The 20,887-nt window shown below is 41.3% G+C and overlaps 1 protein-coding gene across 1 annotated transcript in view; it reads left to right on the top strand.

The window, feature by feature from the left end:
* Positions 1–8,178: 8,178 nt before the first annotated feature.
* The window catches only part of myo10l3 (myosin X, like 3), a 49,539-nt gene continuing 36,830 nt past the window's right edge, over positions 8,179–20,887 (top strand). Inside the window, exon 1 of the mRNA XM_029530155.1 lies at positions 8,179–8,441. Within this exon, the coding sequence (XP_029386015.1) occupies positions 8,421–8,441 (21 nt within the window). The 5' untranslated portion in view covers positions 8,179–8,420. The remainder of the gene's footprint in view (positions 8,442–20,887) is intronic.

The following is a 20,887-nucleotide window of genomic DNA, read 5'->3' as shown; positions in this document are numbered from 1 at the left end:
AATCTGTATTTGTATCATCGTATCTTTATTTATCTTTATTTCATTTAAATGGTTATGTAATCTGTTAAAGTAAAATTTATTTACCATTAACTTAAAGCTCTCATCACATTTTAATGTGTAACTATGAATGATTAGTTCTGTCCTAAAATATTTACTCTATTATTTATTTGCTCAATTCGTTATGAAAATCTGCTCTGCATCTAGTTGATTGTAGATAGTCTAGACAATATAACTCAGAGTCATTTGCTCAAATGTGCTGAATCAAAGTCAACTGATGCTGCTGTCAGATATCTTGCTTCTTGCCTGCACGCCTTTATGGCTGCACAGAGCGGGAGTGATGTGGATGTTTATAACGGAGATAAAAGTTTATCTCCCTTTGCTGTGTAAACAGCGGAGAGGCAGTTTGGTTAAATAACGCCCGAATCTTCCTTTCACAGATGCTTTTACTCCGTTTTTCAATTCCCCTCGCTGTGTAGTACTGATTTTCTATACAGTAATTGTATTTCCTGCTGTGCCTCTTTATTCGTCAGTCTCCATTTTAAGAGTGCTGGAAGTGGTTGTTGTCGCAGAGTAAGTGCTCACAATTGCTAATGGCAGCTGATTCCAGCGGCAGATAGGACAACTACTGGAGTTCTGTGGCTCATTAGTCCACAGTCAGACACAGTTAATTGTCCTGGGAATGAGTGGGGGGAACTACATACAGGGCTTGTAATTTGGTTATGACCATGATGGTGCCAGAGGAGAGCCGAACAGTATCTCAGCTCTGAAGCCCCCTAGCTTGCGGAAAATTGATGTGCAAACCGCAAAAAGTTCCAGTGACTAATGCACTGAGGCCAAGTCCATTTACTGAGGCGCTATAGCAAGAGTGGAAGTCTACAGAACGTGACTTACACTAATACAAACACCTTAACTCTTTAATTCCCTGTACTGCAATCACAGGCACTGTCAGATACAATTAGGTTGCACTCACTATTCAACCCATGACTCCAAAATGTTTAATTTAACCTGAGAAACACTCTAGTCACCGTTTTAATTCCAACATGAAGGTACAGAGACAGCAGACATGCCCACTGTAATTGGAGAGGCCTTCCCCTGATGTGACGTGAAAGCAGAAACACACTCACCCTGGGCTCAGGCGTCACCTCAGTGAAGTCATCTCCCCGGAGTCTGTAATTAGATTGAACTGTCCCTTCTGTCCCACTGCCTCCCCAGAATAAACCCTCTTTGTTGTTTCTGGTGGAAGCAGGTGCATTTACATACCCCTGCCCCCACATGCCCTCACCTCCAGGAAATACAGTGCACTTGGAACAGCTGACATTAAAGGGGCACTCAACCAATTTACACCTTTTTACATTAAGAGAACCGATAAACTAAAGGAGAGGCCAGTGAATGGACAAACTCTGCTCTGCTGCATGATACCTCCTCATGTATGAACATCCTTGGCAGGTTGTGTGAAGCAATGAAACATGTACCTAGTGGCTGCACTATATTATATATTTTAGTTCCTTAGGTATTTACATTCCATGTGGTACTTTATACTTCCAGTACTCTGCATTTCAGGGAATGATTGTACTTTTTACTCCACTACACTGATTTTGCAGGTTCAGCAATGTGTTAAGCTGGGATCGGTTCCAGCAACCCCATCAGCCCTGATGGATAAGCGGTAGAAAATGAGTGAGTGAGAGTAATGTGTTACTTTGGCAGTTACAAAAGCACGCAGGGCAATCTTATAAACTAATCATCATGTGGCCATCCACCCATCGATTATCCGCATCACTTATTCATGCAGGATAGCCAAGGGGCAGAAGCCAATCCTAGCTGACATAAGCCATTAAATGTTGACTGATGACTAACTTTCAGATTTAAAAATCTTTTACTGGAGTACTCAGAGTTATCTTTAAAAGCTGTCGCAGTCCAGTATTTTGTTTTATCTAAAATGAAAGCCATGCATCCCTGATGTTAAAATTATATATATACATATAATATTTTGGTTGAAGTAACAGATTTCTCTGAGTTTGATTATTACTGCAAAGATTTTGGGCAACGTAACGCAACTCAACATTATACATATCACAGGTGCAGTTGTTTTTAATGCCAAAAAGTTGAGGTTTATAACTTATCTTATTCAATAGGTTAACAACATCTTAAACCAGATGCATTATAGATTTTTAATGCTGTTTATCATGTCTGCTTGTTTTGATGTCAAAGAATGTCGAAGTCAAAGGTGAACATATAAGGTAAAACTCTGTTATTAGGGATCCAACTGTTCAGGGACAACTAAATGCTGATGATTCAAGCAGCTGAATCATATAATATGAGACTGCAGATTTCCCCATAGGTCTCCATAGCAGTTCTGAGCTCAGGATACTATGAGGAATGTACCCACTGGGCTTTCTCAGGCTCTGAATGACCGCTGAGTCATTGCTGGACTCACACAGAATTACACTCTAGACTGTGAGAATAAATTGTTCTAAGGAACAAGACAACATACAAAAACATACATGATAAAAGTCCACTGCTCAGCATTTTTGACTGATTTCACTTGGCAGTTGTTCGCATCCTTGGCATATTTTTCAGGTTACTTAAACTAGCTTCAGATGGGACTAAATATATATTAGAATGTGATCTCACTGTGGGAGCAATGAAATATGAAGCCGTATAAACAAACAGGAAGTTAGCAATGCGGGGGAGCATGGGAAGTGTGTGAGCTGGCTCTCATTCAGCCTTAAAGAAGGTATGGTATGCCTTTGGGGTCCTTCTAACTCAGAGGAGGAATGCTTGTGGTGAGATACATTGTGAAACCTTGCTGCAGGGATTCAAATCCAGTTCAATCCATCATGGCTGATGGAGAGGCTTTGTATTTGTGGCAGTAACCACAGTCATTAATGTTGTTTTTCCATTCACCCTCCCTTCCTTTTCTGGTTATATGTTGACAGTCAGCGAGGAATCTTTCCCTGCTTACTCCGTCGCTTTGGCTCAGATTGAAAATCTGCATAGTCCCGTGAAATTTTCATGAAACTTTCCATGAAACTGAAACAAAGTATCATCCGTAAGTCAAATGTTTCACTTAACCCAAACAATTTTCCACATCTAAGAATTGGGTTTGGACAAGATTTAAAACAATAATCATTTAGTGCTACCAGTTTCCCGTTGGCTTTGTCTGTGGCGACCCCTTATTTTGTCATGCAGCACCTTTGGCTTCTAATTAAATACCGACAAATCTAATGAGAGTCTCAGTGACCTCAGCTTTGCCTAGTTCTTATTTGAAAATATTAGCATTCCCATGCAAGTGCTGAGAGATACTGACCATAGTAAGGACTAAATGTACAAATACCTTGCAAGCAGTGTGTATGCTGTTTATTCTCTGCTCCATGAAATACATATTTGAAGATTCAATTTCCATTTTTTTCATAAGCATCTTATGAGATGTAAATAAAAACAACAACAACAACAAAAATGCACAGTATAGATCTTTATTATTGAATCAGAACAATTGAATAACTGAATCCACTAAATTGTTATTGGTTAGAGATTATTTTTGTCTTGCAGCCTTGGTCATAAAAAACAATATTGTTGGCACGGGTGTCAGTAATGCTTTCAGTGGGCGACCTTTTGGCCGTGTTGTGTTTCAGGATCAGGCACATAATGCAATAAATGTGGCACCAGAATTTATCATCGACCACATTTACACATTAATGCCACATCACCAGCAAGGGTGATTCAATATAGATCGGATCACCTTTGTTATATTGTTAGATGTTCTTTTTTTACCGGAGTGTTTTCTCCTTTCCTCTTCCCATCCTTCTTAAAAAAAAACAAAAAAAACTAAACTGCATCACATACAATCAATTGTGCACCCTCTCCTCCTTTCTGTTTGCTCTGTTCTTGAGATGTGTGCAATATTACACGGCTTCTCTGACACAGGAGAGAGAGTCCACATCCTGAAAAACTAAGAAGCAATGCTCGTATCAGTTTATTTAGTGTTATTCAGTAATAAGAATCCTTACAAATTTCACATCTTTGTACAAATGTGTAATAATTCTCCAATGAATAACTGGATACCGCATCTGGATTGTCAGCATTTGACTTTGTTAAGTTTGACAGTGTTCCCAGTGACTTTGAGGATAAATCATTAAAAAAGCAGATGGGGCCATAATGATGTTACTGAGGGTGGATCAATGTTTGTGCTTGTTGTAAGCTGGCACTCAGATTTCAGCCAATAATACATGGATGGTTGAGGTTCATATAATCAAACCACCTCCAGTTAAATGATCATCATGGTCTAACTGTGACTAACAGCTCATAGCTGCCCCCCCCCCCCAAAAAAAAAACCCAACCAACAATCATTCTCAGCCAGTGGGACCTCTAGACCTATTTTTGATCCCATTGTTTGACCAGAAACTGAAAAAGGATCCCTCACCTGACCTCGATGACTTTGCCTGAGGTCTTGGTCGCGGACAGGGGATCGTCACTCTTTGTATGCCTCCATTAGGCCATCACATGTCTTTTTTTACGCTGTCAACATTTATATGACAAAAGTTGATCTGAAATGGTCATATGACCTCTTTGCTGTGGAATTGGTTTAGAGGAAGTGGTTAATCTTTCAAATGTGAGGTGTATCCAGTGCCTGACTCTGACTGGCTCTGTCTGTTGTGGCCTTGCTGCATGCGGCTGGGCACCATTTTCAAACCCACAGATCTATCCACAAATGCACCACATGCTATAAAGTGCAGGAAGCGGCGCCAAAGATCGTCCAGCCCTGCCTTAACAAACTTCGTTCTCCAGCTTGTAACATGAAACACTCATGTTGTCATGTTCCTTGAACAACCCTACTCCATTTATCTTTTGCCTTCTCTTTACATGTAAAGTAAATGTCACCAGCATGATAGAAAGGAGAGACTTCTGGTTGCCGTTGTTACTCTTGTAGATTGAATTTCTGATAACTGTCCTCCATAAGGAAAAGACATCTGCTCATGGTTTTCATTTCATGCAAACATAAATACTGACATGCATTAAATTATGATTACCTAGTTTACCTGCCTCCGCTCTGATGCTAACAGCAAGTGTAAAGGTCAGTGGAGCTTCATAATTTAAGTTGCACTTAGCAGTAAAAAATTTAAATCTCAGGATCAGATGTTCCACTAATTTTATGATGTCATTGAGATAAAATCACATCACACTGTTTCAAAAGATGTAATAATGGTGTTCTGCTTTTTAAACTAAAAACTTAAAATTTAGGATGCTTTCCTCTTAAGTGTTGATTTTTTCCCCCTGCTGTCACGGCTCTCCTGTTTTGAACTAGCGTTAGCATTAAACAAGCTTTAAAATGCATTGCTCATACTTCACCTACATGACTGTTTTCCACAGATGAGTGCACCAGCCCACTGTAAATCACAGCAAGTCTGTGATCCTCATCCCTTCCCCCAGTGCCTTTGGGGATCTTGATGACCAAATGGATGTTTTGTTCTTGTTCTCTTTGTCCTCTCAGGTAGACACAATCCACTTATGGCCTGCCAGTTGATTCAAAAAGCAGCTCTTTCACTATTGTTTGATTTTGGGGAATGTGTAATGCTCAATATCCTCACCAGCTGGTCTACTTTAGTTTGGATCTGGCATTCGTCTCTGATTTTAAGATTAAGGTCAAATCACCTGGGACATGATGTGAACAGTTCCCTGCAGTAGGCTAGCTCTTATATCAAAAACACCCACTTCTTCTGCCCATTACCACCCACCAATTCTAAAACCTCTTTCAAACACAGTTATATTCAGTTAAACACATTTACCCTAAAGTAAGAGGCAACTTGAGGTAAATCTAAGGTCACTACCATTGCAACTAGCAACAAATGCACTTCTCATATCTTTATTTATAAACTCTCTGACTTGGAGTCTCAACTCAAAATGTCTTTAATCAGCACAGTTACATAGAATTGTGCTTTGAAAAAATGTCAGTGTGCTTAAATTGAATTTGGTGTAATACTGATATGTGATTCTACTAAATATCTTCTACACCATTAGTCATTAGGAAGACTAAGAAAAAAACACAACTTGAATCAAAACAAGTAAAACTTGCAGTGAGTAAGTTTCACCAAAGTGCAGTCACCAATGTATATTGGATCATCTGTAGAGCTTTGCAGTGAATCACAGCATTTAATTCTGAGAGGACAAGATACCTGACACTGGTGCTATGATCAAAAGCTCCCTGAGTGGATGACTAGCTGTGGCACTAGCACAATGATTTTTCTAGTATTACTCTCTGTAAGTCTTTACCGTAACAAATTAACAATGACTGGACTTTTCCTGAAAAAAGCTGCTTCTGTCCTCATTATTAGGAATTATTAATTAACCACATTAAGCTTAAATCCCATTAGTCCACCTTCTTGGTCAAGGATAAATTCAAAAGAATTTGCAAGATTGTGTGTTTTAACTGTGGTCTGTTAAAGGATGTTCTCTGTCCATTATATTACATGTGCTTCATTTGTGCATGTTGGAATATATTTTTAATAAAGGTTTGACATTTACAAATAAAGTAGCAATAGAAGAAAAACTACACTGATGAAATAAATCATTTGACCATATCTGCCTATTTATTGCCTTTTTTTCTCTATTATCAGATGCACAGCCAACACTGATTGCATAACAACCGCAACATAATTTTCTGGGTTGGATTTATTGTATGCCTACTGCAAACAGATGAACTTGTATTAGTCTGTTCTCTTTTATCCACAGGTCAAGACTGAGTGGCTGATCTCCTGTTGTTCAGTGGAAATGACTGTATAGTGTATCAGTAAGGACCCATCTGGTGGGAAAAGGTGTACACTATTAGCTTTAAAGCTGTGTGGAGGGAACAACTGTTTTGTGGCAGAAGGATAAAAAGTGTTAGTAAACAATTTTCCTTCTTGTATTCTGTCAGGAAGCAAATTTCAGAAATGGCGTGACCCAATATAAAGTCAATGGTGCTCAAATAGAGGACAAGAAGATCGAAGATAATAGGCTGTACGGGAAATATCATAAAGTGCCGGAATCCCTTGTGAGATTGAAATCCCGGTATAAGTTCTCTCATAACTCACACACACACACACACACACACACACAGATGCAGCCACCATACACCTGACCAATCTTCAGCAAAGTTTGATTACAAGGCACTCAACTTTCTCTCCACAGCCTCTGTTTACTTAGCTGCTATATTGTTAAACTTTGCTTGGATGAGCATAGAGACTCACTGTCAGGAGGTTCATATGTGTTTGGTGAGAGCCATGATATAATCAAAAACACACTTCAGTTTATGCCAGGAAACCAAATAAAACAAAATTAGATAAAAGAGGCTAAAAGTGTGACTTGTTATCATGTTTAAGTCTCATAGGTTTAGGCTTTGGGTCAAAGGTTAAATCTATGCATTTCAGGTCATAATGAAATCGACAGGGGGTATGGTAGTGTTTTCAGTGGTTAGCCTGTGTGCAGTGATGATGCTGTAGGCTTAAAAACTCTGGGGAATGATTGAGACTTCAGAAAAATGGCCCTTTCAATACCTTCCTAGAAAAGAAATCAAACCTCTAACATGCAGTTGGTTGGCATCAGCCGAGCAAAAAAAGTACAGTGAAAAATTACGTATTACGTACACCTCTAAGGAGCTATTTGCCACTTGACAATGGCTATAGAAAGTACTTTCTGTTATATTCCAGCTTGAGCCTCACCTATTGGTCCAACCAAAGAGACCGGTCCAGTCCTTTCTGCATAACATCCGAAGTGCATATTATGTCCTGGGACCCACATCACTGGGTAAACAATCACAGGCTAAAACAAAGCCGACCAAAGCCCCTGATCTGTCTCTTCCTCTTCCTTCCTTCCTTCCAGTTTCTTCTCCCTAAGGAGGAAGTCAAAAGAATAAGTCTGGATATCGCAGGAGTGACTCTGCTATGCCAAAAGAAATTGATCTTAAACAATCCCTTTTTGTGCACTTGCTCCATATTTAAACATCCGTGTGTGAAATAAACGGTAAAGGTGTATTAAAGTGGGAGAAACGTGCACATCCTCAGAGGTGATCAGAGCTGGATGGGGATGAACACAAAGAGGGCGTATGCCAGGGGGAGGGGCCTGACCCCGTAGGCCCCGCCCCTCCGCCTAATGTGCCGGGTCCATTGAAATAAGTAGACAGCAGAAAGAGCCGAGCTCCACACAGCGGCTTCCCGGGACACCGAGGAAAACAGCACACGGTTCAAGTGTCTAAAAAACAGGAACACACAATGACTCGCTGCTGACTTCCAGAGCCAACAGGACGAGGGGGAAGAATAACTTTTCAACATTTCAGGCTAACGAAGCGGATGGAAATCATTTCTGAGCGCAGCTTCCTCACCTCCTCCTCAGCTGTGGTACCCTGAACTCAGACTACAAAAGGGACGAAGGGTCCAACAGCGGTCACAATGGATACTTTCTTTTTAGAGGTCAGTTATCTCACTTTCTACACGCGTCCAATGTTGCTGTGTTGGCTTCTCCGCTTTTAACGCGACTCCCTGATTATTGTTGGGAGTGCGTCGCCTCTTTGTTTTGTTTTTCCCATGTTGTCCTGTGCGCCTTTCTGAGCTTTCAGGTCAGCATGTGTTTTAGCCTCTGGACATACCTCACTTACTTTACAGTTGAAAATAAAAGAGAAGTTTTGTTTGTTTATTTATTTATCTTACAGTAATCCGATGTGAGTGTGATGCTTCCTCGTCCACGGATCTGTCCCAGGCCCACAGTGGTGTGCCGGTTTTTGGGCTGGTCCACAGGATGCAGTTATAGTTAGGACTCCATGAGTACGACTGCCATGCTTGACCTAAAAAAAAAAAACCCTCCTTAGATTCTGCCACATAATTTCCTTATGGGCAGACTGGACCCACATACTCTGAGGTATCCTTCAGAATGACTTTTAAAAAGTGTTTTCTACTTTTAATTTGTGGCTCCAACAGAGTCTGCCTGTAAATGCTGAGTGTGTGCCCATGCAGGTTTGGATGTGTAATCTTAAAGTCAACCCAGACACAAACACACTCACATAATGTAGAGACTGGCTATAGGTCTGATTTGTCATCCCCTTCTGACTCAGAGGAGGGCACACACACACGAAAGCTAAGTCTTTGTGTGTGTGTGTCCTCTTCTGATGGTTCCTCCAATCAGCTCTTGTACTGCCAGCATCAGCCATGGCTGCACCTCCACACTGAGTGACTCAGGACTTTATTGGGATGTGAGCAGCTCCAATCGCAATTATCTCTATCTATTATCTCCGCGTACCATTAATGAGTATCTTTCTTTGTCTTTGTAATAGCTAAACAAGTTGCACAGGGACAGATGCCTATGATTAGAATAGCACAGAAGGATATTTTGAAATCACTTCAAAATGTCCATGTTTGTCATTTTTACCGATTTGCAGCTCTGTGGTTTGGTTGTTTGCATGTTCTCCTTGTGCCTCGGTGGGTTCCCTCTGGGTGCTCCAGGTTCCTCCCACAGTCCAGGCATGTAGGTTTATGCCAATTGTGGACTCTAAATTGCCTGTAGGTCTGAGTGTGAGTGTTAATGTTTGGTTGTTGCTTTGCCCTGAGATAGACTGGTGACCTGTCTGGGTTGCACCCTGTCCTGGCCTTTACGTCTGCCGGATTTGTGTTCAGCTCCCCCAGCCCTGCATGGATAAGCGGTATAGGTAATCGACAGATGGATAGAACTGAGTGATTGGTGCCTCAATAGTATGGTGCCGTTCCTCCGGACAACAATTTAAATTCTATTTAAATTTAAAAAACTCTTCAGAGTGATGGTAATTTGTTTTGAAACAGTTTGCAGCGCTTTGGATTGGACTCAATAGTTTCTTGTCAGAGGATGATGGTTTAAGGAAAATCAGCAGCGTTAAAGGAGAACGTCTGAATGTGTCACTTTTGCTTGTCTGTAGCAACAGCAGAAGTATTTCTCAGTATAGGTGTATCAGCGCTGGGTGCTGCACCCCTATATGCACCTCTATGTTGAATAAATGATGGATTGCTCTGGTTTTTCAGTGATTATTGGGTCATGGACTGAAGCCAGCTTTTTGAATGCCACCATACTACCACTGAGGATTTAATTAAGCTGGAAATCTGGAATTGAAGTAAGAGAAGGAGTAAATGTAACGCAGGGAACTCAAGTTCAATGCAATAAATATGGCATGATTAATTACTTTTAATCAATCTTTTCTTGACAGCTGCTTGGTCTGTTGAAAGGAACGCTGACCTGCATGTGTTTCACATGATGCTTAGAACAAATCTAGTGCTAGCACATATGATGACGAGGTCAGAGATATTGGTTGAGAAAAGTGATAGGTCGGAGGGTGTGCAGTCAGAGGTTTATCCTGAAGCCCCATCCTGTCCATCGGCGTCGCCTTTCCTCTCACGAGCTAATACAATGCCATAAAGCCTTCAGTGCCATTGCTCTTACTCCACACCCAATCCGTCCCGCCGATGGATGCCACCCAAGGACAGAAATACTTTGAGTGTGCCAGACATCTTGTCAGGCTGTCGGACTTGGTCATCCTAGTATGTCAGGGAATGTGAACATTATACTTTTTAGTCCCACAAATAGATGTGTGTGTCTATTAGAGAACATATTTATATGTCCTAGATATCCTATTCTATTTATCTCTCTTCCCCCTTTATCTCTTCAGATGAAAACACTGACATCACAGATCCAATCACACATTTACAGACACGACAGCACTAATTAGATTTATCATGTTTTCATGAAACCTCCTGTTGAAGCTGAAGCCCAGCAATGTGCATTTCTAAAATTGGTAATCAGTTCCTTTATAGCAGCAGCTGCTGCAGACTGTAAAGCCACACAGGAACCTCATCACATTCATTAACTCCTTCCTTGCATTACACACCAAATTCCAGCCCCTCAGACATACTTTGACAGAGGGAATCCCAAATTCCCAACCCTGACCCCTGAAATTCCCAGTCATGGCCGCCTGTCAGTCAGAGTGTGGGCAGCCAAGGCTTTAGATTTCACACCATAACATGCACACAGACGAACACACACATATAGACACACTCTATCCCATTTTGAAACATCCATAACAGCTCAATGTGCTGGCTCTTTGAAGCTGGGATCACAGCTCTGGATGCCCTGTAAGCATTCTTTGGTGAAAAGGGTAATATGAGAAAGGCCCCCCTGGTGCTCCTGGTGGTGAGCTTTTTTTTCCTTTTTTTTTTTTTTTCCTTTGGTTTGTGATGGCAGAGTCTTTTCTAACCAGTTGTCACTTCCTCCAGCTGCCACATAAGAGAGCAGAGCATCTGAGATCATGGTTCTTCACCTCCAACCATGCAGACAGCTAAAGTAGTATGAAGGAAGTGTGTGAGGAAATGAATTGAGGATGTAAGGAAGGAAGGAAGGAAGGCTACAAAAATGGCTAATGGGCTATGCATTCCTGTGACGCATTCCTAAGCAGCTGTCTTAACATTTAATAAACTTAACAGTTTTTTTGTTTTTGTTGTTTTGCTTTATCGTTTTACCAAACAAGGGGATTTTCAAACAGTGTTGCTGAGAAGTTTAGATGAATTAACGGTTCTGGTAGTTTATGAACACAGGGCAGTATTATTAAGGCAGTGGTTTATGTGTGCGTCAGCAGAACTCCTGCAGCTTTGGTACAGTCTGGAGATAGTTTAGTCTGTCACAAGAGCACTGGGACTAATTGCCAATGGCCATTGTCTGACCACACACCAAATAACACAGATAATCCTTTGCCAGTGACACAGCTTCTCAGTGTGGGGGGGCGCTAACTCAGCTTTGGAAAAACCACAGCTCATTGTTGAATTTGAAATTTCTGATGTGACATTTTTCTGCACTCGAATCCTTTAACTTAAACTTTACTTTGAAACTAATCAGCTGTTAAATCTCTGCCTTAATTGTTTCTCTTTCGGCTTGCTACCTTGTGTTTGCGTTTCTAGTGCTTCAATCAGTAACCTGACCTGTGTCTGTCAGCGAGATGACAAACAGGGAGGTCAGTGCTGTGATAGCCTCCTGCTGACACCATGTTGTTGATTTAAGCTTTAACTTGTTAAGTTGCTGAACTCTGCCAGTGTTTGCAGTGATTTAACTGAAGGAGCACCTTCATCTTTCCACGAACAGTAAAAATTGTATGACAGAGGAATGTCTTTCTGGGTAGATATGATGGCCATTTGACATTTTACAAAACATGCTAGATCTTCATGTCGTAAATACAAAAACTAATGTGCAAAAAACATTACAGTTCTATGGAGGACTATTTCTACTGCTGAGCCTGAGTTGTGTTTGCATTTGGATTTTCGTATTAAGTCAGTCAACAATACAAAGTGCCTTAACCACTAAGATTGGCTAGGTGATTTTTACTGCATCATCTGAGAAAAGCCAGAAAGCTCCTGTTTATATTCAACTGCTCCTTCTAGATCCACATTTAATGGGCAGATGTTGGAGTGCTATCAATCTTCTCATTTGACTGTACAGCATACCACAAATATAAATATATACCAGAATGTACTATTTCTCCGTGTAATTGGTATGATTTTTGTAGTCAGTATGTTCATAAGACACTGCTCGTAAAAATGATGATGTCCAGTCTACTCTTGAACGCCCATCCTTCCTTCCCTTCATGCATCTGGGTGTGTGCATGTGTGTGTGTGTGTCTGTGTATCAGAGCAATCACGGGTGTGTCATTTTCTGAAATATAAATCACCTCACAGCACTTGGGCAATCCACTAATTTATCATGTGAACAAGACCATGATAAAAGAAAACATCCTGACGTCAATGAACGTTAAGTAAAAATTGTTGTATGTAGCCGTGGAGAGTTAAGTCTGGACTTGTACAAGCAGTAACTCATTGTTTAATATACTTGCTGTCTTCAGTGTAAGAGTGGGAACACAGAAATCTAAATGAGCTTTTAGTCCAAAGAAGTTCAGGCAAACAAATTTCAGGAGAGTAGTATTTTCATGTTACGTTGACTTTATTGAGAAAAATTGTGACTTAATCAAAGAAAATGTTCCATTTCTTGCCATGTTCAGCATCGCACATTAACTAAGCATTGGCAGTAAAGAAGTGTGGGGAAACAGTTAACCATAACCTCTCTGAAGGTAAGAAAATATATTTACCAGCCATTCTGATATCCGTGCAGCTGGGGGCTGAAGCTGAACCCCAGCAGACCTTAGGTGAGGGAGGGGTCAACCCGATGGGCCATCAGGCTGTTGCAGGTCTGACATATTAGCAGCTAGAAATAAGACACATTTACTCATCAAAGGCTCGCTCCAGCGGCATAAAGCAATCTGAGTGTAAACCCTTCTTTAGTGTCTCGCAATTCTTTTGTTCTACTGAAGTGCCCTGAAGAAGTAGAGCTGCTCAAATGATATTTTAAGCTCATTTATAATCTTTTCTTTAAAAACATTTCGTGAAGCTCTTAGTAGGCGATCGATATCACCATCCACTCCCAGAAAGAAATTATGTTTGAAGCAGAAAAATAAATATATGCATTTGGATGGATACAGAAAAGCTTCAAAGGCTACAAATAAGTATTTTACAGGGGGTTTGAGCTGGCTAAGTGAAACATTTCTGGCTAGCTGTAGGTTTATGTAGCAAGTATGAATTTTTGGTCTGAAGATGTCAAACTCCACCCTTCACATCTCGACATTTGTAGTCGAGCGAGAGAAAGACCAGAGAGCTTTCTGAATGATAAGTTGTTCATAACAGAGTCTGACAGAATGTCTCTGCGGTCGGCTCATGTTGCCATGTCAGGTCGACTGTCCTGTCTCGTCTTTGCAGCCCACTAATGCCTGTGCACATCACCGGCAGGTAAAGATGAACTCTAAACCAGATCATCCCAGCAGATTCGTGTGCAGAGTATTTGTCTGGAATACTTAACCGGGTAAAATTAAAGTTCTTGTTTGTCACCGTTTAGCCTCTCACAATAACTATCTCTTGGCCTTCACCTTGGATGCCCTACCTGACAGACACTGTGAGCTGGTAATGAGTGTAGCTTTAATCCGCTCAGTTCAGAGGTCTCGTCTGGCAGCTTAATAACAGCCAACCTGTGATTACTGCTCCCAGGCCAGATGTTGACTTTCCTTTTTTAGTCCCCTATGATTATTGCGCATGGAGGCGGCCTATTACAGAATGGAGTATGTATGCCTCTGACTTGAACCGTCCTCTGAGTGTAGGTTAAACACATTGCAAGAACACAAAGGAATATAGTCTGAGGTAAAAATATATGTATATATAAAAAGCTGTAATGTTGTTGCCAGCCTTGTGATTAGATTGCTGGCGCAGTTGTAATTTCAGGACAACCACCCTGCTGTGTTTATGTATACAGCCCACACTACATGATCTTTCACTGCCATTGCCTGAAGAGTCTAACTGGCACCTTGGTGTGTAACAGAAGCAAACAACACAGCATGGCACAATCCACAGTCATGACCTGTTAGTGTTCCCACCCATTCCCAGCCTGTCTCATTAAATCTGAGTATGTGTGTGCGTGGAGAGGTTTGAGGGTTTCTTTGTGCGATGATAGACTGGTGTAATAAGACTCGCATGAGGAGGAATGAACCACGTATTCAAGACTCTACATGTTGGCTTCCTTTAGAATCATAAAAGACAAAACACAATTCAAGTTTCAAAAACGGCACAGCATTTACACAACTCTGTTGTCAGTCAGTCAGGCCAAGGTTGTATCATCTTAACCATCAGTGCTCAAATTTACTCGATCTGTAACTTCATGAGTAATTGATTTGAAGTCATCTGATTGGACAGTTAATTGTTCCAGCAACGTAGCGTGGCTCAAAAATGATAAATCAATACAGGAGGATCCAAAGTAACCACAGCAATAATTGTGGGACAGCGTAAATACAAAGGAAGTGTAACAGGAATGGTTAACCTGTGATCTGACACGTGTCCTCGTCGACATGAGCAATGTTCCTGGAATATCTCTGCAATCCCCTCTGTGCGACCCAGTCCACAGATGAGAGTAGGAAGGGTTTGGTATGTAGCTCATCGGCAGGAACAGGAATGGCAAATAGGACTGCAGATATTCTGCGTCATGAAGTTTTGCTGAAAATCCAATCATACATTCTGCAATGGCATCATTTAACCCTGTGTATTGGTAAAACGTGTCACAACCCTGAGCACCTGATCATGCTAGCCCTTGGATCTTGCTGGAAAAACGGTTGTTTGGAAATATGTTCCCACAGGATAAGGATGTAAGGCAGGACTATGTGGCAGACTGTCAACTGTTCCTCTTCTGTGTGTTGTGCTCCTGAAGACATGATTTGTTATGCAAATTCTCCTCAATATACTCATTAGCAGCACGACAGATTAGCAGAATCAGAGGATGATGGGGGAGGTTTTGTGTAACCCGCTGACACAGACAGCAGACATACTGTACACACTGCAAGACAAAGACACAAGCACATGCACCAACATGTAAAGCTTCACACACTGGCCTCCCCCGCTGAAGTGTTAATGTTGTTCAATGAAACACCTCAAGAAAAACACATCAAACAACAGGGATGATGTTATTCATTTGCTGTATTGTGTGTTTGTTTTATATGAATCATTAATAGCTAAATGATTTGCAGACCTTGTCCCTTAAGAAAGTTGGCCTTTGATTATGAGAATGATGTATGCCAATACTGAGAATTACTCACCCACATGTCTTGTTGTCTAAGCGTGAACCGATAAGGCTGCTGCCTTCAGGCCATCCCGCTTTAAGTCTGTTTTTGGCTTCCTCTGCAGGGGGTTCAGGCAATTCCTTGGAATAGAGGAACAATTGAGGAACTGCACACTCAACCCTTTTGGTGCCCCCCACCCCTTCACATTGGGCTGGGGGACCCTGGTTCCCCATGGGACTCCGCCTCCTCCATTAGCTAATTTCTGATCAGCTGCTGCCCCCATCATTAATTCATACGTCTTCCAGCACAGATGCTAGAGGTTGCTTTTAATCATCTGATTGCAACCCTGACCTTCCCCACCCTCACCTCTCTCTGGCTGTGGGCGCTGGCTGCGCCATGTGCAGCAGCCAGACATAACAGCGGTACTGTTGAAACAAAGAAACAAGAACATAGAAATGGGCGCACATTCGTGTTGAATCGCTATTAACACCTTTTTTGCCCAATGGTGGCAACCCAATTGTAACAAAAGCGAATGTCTGAGATGAGATCTGCAAAACTAAACTATTGGAAAATCTGCATGAGCGAGCGAAAGACACAGTTTTCCTTTCTCTCAATGACCACAGCTGTAAAACTTTGGAGAATGGCACTTAACCCCTGGTTGGCCCTGTGGAGAACTCACTGCTTTTACACATATATGCACAAAACATATGAAAACATTTCCGCTCAGTGAATCAATTTTCATTTTCAAACTCAAAGATTTTGACAAAGACCAAATTAAATATTGTGGTGACTGAATAAGAAATAGCTGCCTTCCTGGCTTGTAACCTGAAATTATTTCCAGTAACTTGCAGCTGAGGTTTCAGTCTTTGTAGAATGTATAGCTTTTGCCTCACTGGAAATCTTGTGGCCAAAGACCGTTGCCCAGATTCCCTTCCCAGCCGTGCTCAGCCTGCTTGTTTAATATCACCAGCTACTTGGTGGATTTCTTCTCATTCCACTCACTCAGCATTCAGGAGATTTGGTTACAGTCCCTGAATTTGGCTTCGGTTCCCTTTTTATGGATAAAGGAAAACATTACTCCATTGTTACCTGGCCTCGAAAGGCCGCTGCAGATAAACCTTCCAGGCACTTTATTGTTCTATGTAAAGCTATGGCAGCATAATTAAGACATACTGTAATGTCAAAAAAAAAAAATAAATAAAAAATAAATAAATAAATAAATAAATAAATAAATAAAAAAATAATAAATATATATATATATATATATATACACACACACACACACACACACACACACACACACACACACCTTCTCTCCGATATATTTGGTGGGTCTATTGGTCTTGGTCTTTCTGCCCGTACTCTACAGTCAGGCAGGACAGGAGGTCTTGACAGGAGAAGGTTATTTTTAGCTGAATACTAAAGTTGTTGTTGTTTTTTTTTAAACCGTGAATGACATATTTCTTATGGTAACACATGAAACATGAGGGCAAGCGTCAATATGCTGTTTGACCTTGCTAAATGTAGGTCACCAAACGACTCATTGTCCAGGACTGCATATCTGTCCAGGCATACTGAGTGGGGATCACAAAGGCCCAGTCCTTTGGCCTGACGCCTCTCTATTCTTGTGGTAATGCTGGCACATCTTGGTATTTGTTGTGCTGAAAAAGAACTTAAGAAGAATGTGTGATGTGTTTCTGCACATCTGTTTCTAGGGATTCAAGAGGTCATTGGGAAAGTACAAGTTTATACTGATCTTACATAAACAAGATTGCATGAATGAACACAGGAAATGGGGAAATCAGATAATGACTCCAGCGGTGTCTTTTGGATGGCATCTGTTCATGCTTCTGGTGGAGACGTTTCTATGTTACATCTATCCTCTGGAACAGATGAGATGCTTGTTGGGAGTCCAGCTGGAAGTGCTCACCCCCGGCCAACAGTCGGCTCTAACTGCAACACCAGCAGCCGCTTCCTGTTGTCCTCTGCGCGAGGGCGTCCGCTTACCTCGCCCTGAAACCAAACTATGATCCATTAAATTAGCTTATCATAACTAATTGTTCAACTGCGTCCAAGTCAGGTGGAGTTAATTAGCTTTCTTTTGTCCTGGCTGATCCGATCACCTGATACCGACAGCGCTCATTCCATGCCAGAAGGCAAAGAAAGAGCCTTGGCACCTTGTACTGTTTATGTCCTTAAATATTTCAGGCGCATTCATTAGCAAATCTCTGAGCTGGATGTCATTATACAAGCAGCGGAAACTCAAGCCTCCAGCCCTGAGATCACATCATTCAACCTGAGTGGTTTCTGTGTCAGAAAGCATGATGGGACGACACTGCGCCGCCTGTGTCAGTGGATCAGATCACCATTGTTGGTTAGTTCAGCCTCAGTAGTGCTGCACATGCTGAGTGGCATGCAGCATCAAGAGCTGGAAATGTTGTGATGGCAGTTCAGCTTTGTTTTTGCGGGGCTATTAAAACATCTGGTCACCAGAGGCAGAAGTGGAGTTAACTGGCACCTGACAGTTAAACCCAGTGAGGATAGTGATGATGATTTTTATGCACATGCTGTCTCTGTATTTCAGTTGGAGTAGTCTGTTGTGCTACTGCTAGTAATTGAAGTCTTAATAGTGATTTCCTTTTCCGTCCCAGCTGGCCTTTGTTTGGAATATTTCTGCCTGGTTAAGTTCTGAGCTCTCAGTCAGAGGCGGCTGCCTTTGTCCTGATACATTGACGACGCCCCTGTAGACGGAGGGCACACGGGGGGAGGAGTTTTAGTGAGACCATCTGTTGCTAAGACAATTCATCCTGTCTTTATACCCTCTTTAGATGCACACACGCGCTCACATACAGAGACAAACAAATGGTCAATCACATTTGGTGTTGACTTTTTGAACCTCAACATTTCTTAATTACCTTAAATACCATTGGCTCAAGTTGACATTTAGTCAAAATGAGTCATGCTTTTTTTTTTTTTTTTTTTTGTTTTCTTTTGTTTTTAACGTTCCCTTCAGCTATTGGTCTTCATCTCACCTGACACATCATTACTTTTCAGAAGTGATGAAGGGTTTGTCATACCGTGATGGCTTTGTGTCACTTTCGAATATTTTAAGGAGAAATGCAAGCTAAAAACATATATAAACATATATATATATATTCTTATTGTAATTATAGAGTCCGGTTGGGCAGATCTCCATAGAGCAAGTCAGTGATCAGACGCTGGTGCAGCAAACCAAGCCAACATTAGTGTCTTTATGGGTCCGTTTTTTTGCTGACTTTTTGCCATATAGTCAACCGTTGACTCATTCGGTACACCATTATTATGTGAGTTGCAGCATGCTGTCTGGAACGTTTTCTGTCTTCATCTCGTGACTCGACAGCCTTTGAAAAAGTCCCTGTTCATCTGATGGAAAACATCCAAGACTGACTCAGCTACTCTCCCGAGTTCTTGGAAAACATTTTTCTATGCTATTTTGCATCTCTGAAATATCTTAATAGAAGCAAGTCCGGGATGTGGTGTGCTTCATACTATGGTGGCATAGTATGAAGCATCGGGCCGTTTTCCATGTCACGACTTGTCTGCTGTCTGATTCCGTGTAACAAATACTGTAATGATCTATTATTACAGCCCACTCTCTGCATGTTTCTTCACTTTTTCAGCTTTGCTGTTTTAGTGACAAATCTAAAAAACCTCCACAAGATGAAGGGCCCTAGTAATATTCCGCTGAATTCCCGCCTGCTGTGATTTCCAGTTACATAACGGCAACTGATCTTCTTAAAATCTATAGAGTAAGCACTATTAATCTCCTCATTGGACTTTAGTGAACTCATGTGAAGCGGCTTTTCAGTCCATGCATGCCCCCCCGGTACCAGGCAGGCACAGTTAGTCACCGGTGTTGTTGTCACCAATCTTCTCATATTTAATGGAAACTGATGTTAGAGTTGTACCACGTGTCAGTGAATACATTATCAGGTGTCTGCAGCCTTCCTTTCCCTCTTGCCCCCCCCCCAACACACACACACACTTTATCCCACTCACCGCTGTCCCCCTGTGGTTTGAGAGAACCACATTATTTAGTTGTGCTCCACTGGCTGACTGAAAAGAGGCAAAAAAAAGAAAACAAAAGCTTGATGATGGAAGTGGGTTTTTAGATTGGCTGGTTTTGCGGAGGGGCCCTTTGTCTAAGAAGGAAGCCTTACTCACCAAATAAATAGACTAGAGGCCAGAAATCTCTCTTGTACTGAGCAATAAATTGATCTAATGGATTGAGAATAAATCATTATGTGGGCTAATGCTCTCTTCGAGCTGTATCTCATGTAAACGTAGAGTGTAAAGTGTATTTGAGGAAAGTATCTTGATCTTTGTTGTTTAGGAGCAAATGCATTTGTGCATCGTGAGTGTTTGTGTGCACACGTGGCAGCCTGTTGTTAATACTTAATGAGGATTGATGTCTAGAAGTGGTGACCTTGTATAAGGTTTCCTAGAGGAATCCATGCATATTGATCTCTCCAGTTTTCTGCTCTGGTGGATACACCATTCCCTTTTTGCTCTTCCCACCTCAGTGGCTGCACTCTTGATAAGTAATGATGTTTGGATGATCAAAAACAGGCATTTAGATTTTAGATTTTTGTAAAATGTACCTTTTTTTTTTTTTTAAATGTAAAGGTTCCCCATGAGATATTTTCATTGTTAAATTACATATATTTTGTGTTCCATTTGTTTTTGTTTTCGACTCTGACAAGTGTTTTAAGTCACACAAATAAATGTACAAGATTGCTCAAGTGTTCTCATCTTATCTGTAAATGTTTCTTCCACCCTGTAAGGAAATGACAGCCCGTCTGAGCAATAAGCCTCAGATTCCTGTTATTGCTCCTGGTTACTGAGCTGCTAACAAACATGTCTGGAGAGGTCAGTGACTTCACATAGATACATAAACACACGAGTCCACGTTGCCCAGATCCACAGTGTTGGTGTTAGTGTTTGTCTGAAACAAGGTTCTGATCTGGGGAAATGGTGAGAGATGTGTGCCGAGGTTTTCCCTACTAAAATAATGAGGAAGGGGTGGTAGGTAGAGAAACATTTTTATTGATTTATGTAAAAAAAAAAAAAAAGTGGGGGGGGGACACTCATTCAGGACCATTTTCTTCCCTTTCATCGAATAAATTATCCCTATATGTGGAAGAATCACAGGCTTTCGACAGAGTTTGTGTGTCTGTGAGTGGTGGTTTTACTCTCAGCCACACCCTCACCATGCAGGTTTGGCAA

The sequence above is a fragment of the Echeneis naucrates genome, chromosome 21, assembly GCF_900963305.1.
Source record: "Echeneis naucrates chromosome 21, fEcheNa1.1, whole genome shotgun sequence".
Taxonomy (NCBI): domain Eukaryota; kingdom Metazoa; phylum Chordata; class Actinopteri; order Carangiformes; family Echeneidae; genus Echeneis; species Echeneis naucrates.
This window is presented reverse-complemented; position numbering and strand designations above follow the sequence as displayed.